We start from the raw sequence: 3,263 nt of genomic DNA, 5'->3' as shown, positions 1-3,263 counted from the left end.
CCATCCGAATGTCAAATTAAGTAAAATTTACCTGATTTATTCACAATCTTTAACTATATTCTTAATAACTTTTACTAGATAATGATGAGTAAATATTACATGAATTTGTAGCATTTAAATTTACTTAACAAATGACAGTGCAAATTTGTTAGAGTATTTTTTTCAAGTAAATCTTACAAATTAATTTTTTCAGTGTACATACAGTACGTATCAAAATCAGGGAATTGTGTGCTAAAGGATGTTGAACAAATATTTGGCCCCTGTATAAATACTTTCGCCCCTTGATGACCCCTTACTCAGAAAAATTCTAGATCTGCCACTAATTTGCAGCACTCATTTTCAGAGACAATTCTTGTCTTCTTTGATATGATGCATGACCATTGGAAGAACTTGTTCTTGATCCAACATGGTGTGTCACACATTACCTCCTGGGGTGTTCAGATATGTCAYCTTCCCTTTTCCATACATCCATTCATTATTTATACCCACTTCCTCCTCTCAGGGTCACTGATGCCCATATCCAGCAGTCACAGTGTGACGGGCAGGGTAGCTTTACCCTGAACATGTCTCCAGTCCATCACAGAGACACATATAGAGAGACAAACGAGACAAACAACCATTCACTCTCTCACTCACACCTGTGGACAATTTAGAGTTATCAATTAACCCAACAGTCATGTTTTTGGTCTGTGGGAGGAAGCCGGAGTGCCCGGAGAGAAAATGCAAACTCTACCCAGAAAGGTCCCCGGGCCGGGATTTGAACCGGTGACCTTCTTGCTGAGAGGCATCAGCTCCACCAACTGAGTCACCGTGCCGCCCAGAGTTAAAAATATAAAAAATAGTTTTCAGTTTTGTAAATAAGAAGCAGCAGACTAAGCCCCAGGTTTCTTCAGCTCATTACATCAAAAACCAAATGACTGGAGAGTAATGAGTGGTCTTTCAGGCTCTGGTGATCTTCATCACTGTTATCAAAGTGAGGTTCATGTTTGGCTGCAGATGTAGGATGAGTCGGGTTATTTTGTTTTAGACTGGAGCAACAGTGACTTTGCTCAGGCGACTGAAAGAATATTATGACTGAAAYAACAAATGCATCTGTAAAAATAAAAGATCCAAATCATGCAGACTTTWGTGTCAGCGGCTCATTTAGTGCGTTAACCAGCAGGCAGGACTGGACTGCATGAAGAGAACAGTCCTGGTTGTTCAATCTGTGAGAAGAGGCATGAAAAACTAGATGTAGCATAGTGGTAGCATATATGACCCCTGCACATTCGCAAAGCTCCAATGCACCAGAACTCAGGACTCACAAGGGATGTCCCGATCCAGATTTTTTGGCTCCSGATACAATATGATTATTTTAAGGATTAATCTTTCCGATACCGATCCAATAGCTTCATTTCTTTCCAAGTGACAAGGTTGGTAGTATTAAAGCGAGCCCTGCTGCTCCCACCACGAGAAACATCCAATTTGCAGATTTTGCAAGAAGCAGTTTCATCATCATTGTTTTCTACTGAAAAGTGTTCCCACACTGTGGACATGGTTGCATACTTGTGTACGTCTCGACTTCTTAACGGCAGTTGTAAAGCATGATGATGCTGAAAACTGTCGCGAAATCTGGGCCCGATCACGACTACATCCAATTCTACCCGATTTTCAAAAAAAGGCCGTATCTGCCACCGATACCAATTCTGAGTATCTGATTGGGACATCCCTATGACTCACCAGAACAGATTCAGATATGGGTGGGGGGTTCTCATTGGTGGGCTGGATGGGCAGCCCTTCATCAGAGCTACACAACAAAAAATCTGAAGCTCCTATGTTGAATAGTTTTTGAGTTWTAAGCATTTTTGGGACTCCAGACACCCCCATTTTAGAGGGAGCCCCCTCCACAAATATGGGGTCTATTGTAAAACCGTTGGCTGATGCAGTGTAGGTCAGACTCAACTACAGTCCTACCAAATTTCATGTTGATCGGTGCAGCCGTTTCTGTGATACAGCTGACCAAAATTCATGAAAAAAAAAAACCGGTACGAAAACAATATGATCCCCTGCTTCGAGTGCGAGATTTACCTTCATARAAATAAATAACAAGCAAACAAATAAATAAATAGTCTTAGAAAACAAACATTTTATTGTTTTGTCTTGAGGAACAAAAACAATTTAAGATGGTTTAGGTCACATATTTTCACAGTAAAAGAAAACATAACAGTAATTAAAAAACAGTGTTTAACATCTGAACCTTTTCTCAGYGCTTCATCAAAACCAACATGTTTTTTTGTTAGTGCTGTGACTTCCTGCTGCTTACAGACCTGGAGGCTTTCCGGTCAGATCAAAGTCCAGGTTGAGGATCTTCGGCTGGGGGGAGGACAGTGCGGGTCCTTTGGGACTGGGGCCGGCTGAGGACGCAGGGGACCTGCAGACCACAGGGAAGACTGTAAMCACGCAGAGTCATGGCTCCAATCTTATTTGATTCGTTTACCAGATGAAAAACATTCACTTTTAACACAAAACTGATCTGTCAGATTTATTCTGTACATTTCATTTTACAGTTTCATCTCCAACGTGGACCTCAGTGCTCTCTGTTTGGACTTTATGCTGACCTGCGAGAGGAGGAGCTTTGGGAGAAGTTCCTCCTGGAGCTCCGCTGGCTGCTGACAGCGCAGGCAGGAGATGGAAGTGGAAGACTGGCCTGCAGGATAAACAGAAATGTAGTGACCTCTTCCAGCTTTACTTATCTGCTTTAAATAATGTTTGTTGTTAAACCTGCAGGAGAGACTCCTCCAGCACTGATCCGAGCTCACAACTGTCCTCCATGCCTTCGTTCAGCATCTTGTTGATATTTTTGTTAAACTCCTTTAACTCCTTCAGTTTGATGTCCTGCTCCTCAACAGTCTCAGCTTTGGTTTTCTTGRCTGAGTGGATTTCTTTGGTGAGTTTAGAGCACTGTTAAACAGCAGGACAACACCAAACGCAACGTTCATTCAGGGACAACGGCAGCACTTCTTCTGCTTCGTCTCTTGTTGCGAAATATTCTTATTAATGGGATCCCTGATCACTTGTAACATTAGACTTTATTTGAAAAACATTTATTTTAACTGTAAAATACAGACTAAAAATAGCGTAGGCTGTTTAGTTTTGTGAATTTTTAAAAATATATTTCAACACGGACAGAGCCATTTTATTTACACACAAAGCATTCTGGGTAAATGATGACATCAACTACGTCATCGGTGCGAGGCTGCTAACGAGCTATATCCACCCTGAAG

General features: G+C 41.5%; 1 protein-coding gene across 1 annotated transcript in view; it reads right to left on the bottom strand.

Moving 5' to 3' along the window:
* Window positions 1-2,101: 2,101 nt before the first annotated feature.
* ccdc39 (coiled-coil domain 39 molecular ruler complex subunit) overlaps window positions 2,102-3,263 on the bottom strand; it is a gene marked incomplete in the record, with an annotated part of 29,925 nt that continues 28,763 nt past the window's right edge. Inside the window, 3 exon segments of the mRNA XM_014025754.1 lie at window positions 2,102-2,410; window positions 2,598-2,686; window positions 2,761-2,940. Coding sequence (XP_013881208.1) covers window positions 2,299-2,410; window positions 2,598-2,686; window positions 2,761-2,940 — 381 coding nt within the window.

Source organism: Austrofundulus limnaeus, unplaced genomic scaffold (genome assembly GCF_001266775.1).
Source record: "Austrofundulus limnaeus strain Quisiro unplaced genomic scaffold, Austrofundulus_limnaeus-1.0 Scaffold497, whole genome shotgun sequence".
In the NCBI taxonomy this organism is placed as follows: Eukaryota; Metazoa; Chordata; class Actinopteri; order Cyprinodontiformes; family Rivulidae; genus Austrofundulus; species Austrofundulus limnaeus.
The sequence above is the reverse complement of the archived record's forward strand: the minus strand, read 5'-3'. Positions and strand labels throughout refer to the sequence as shown.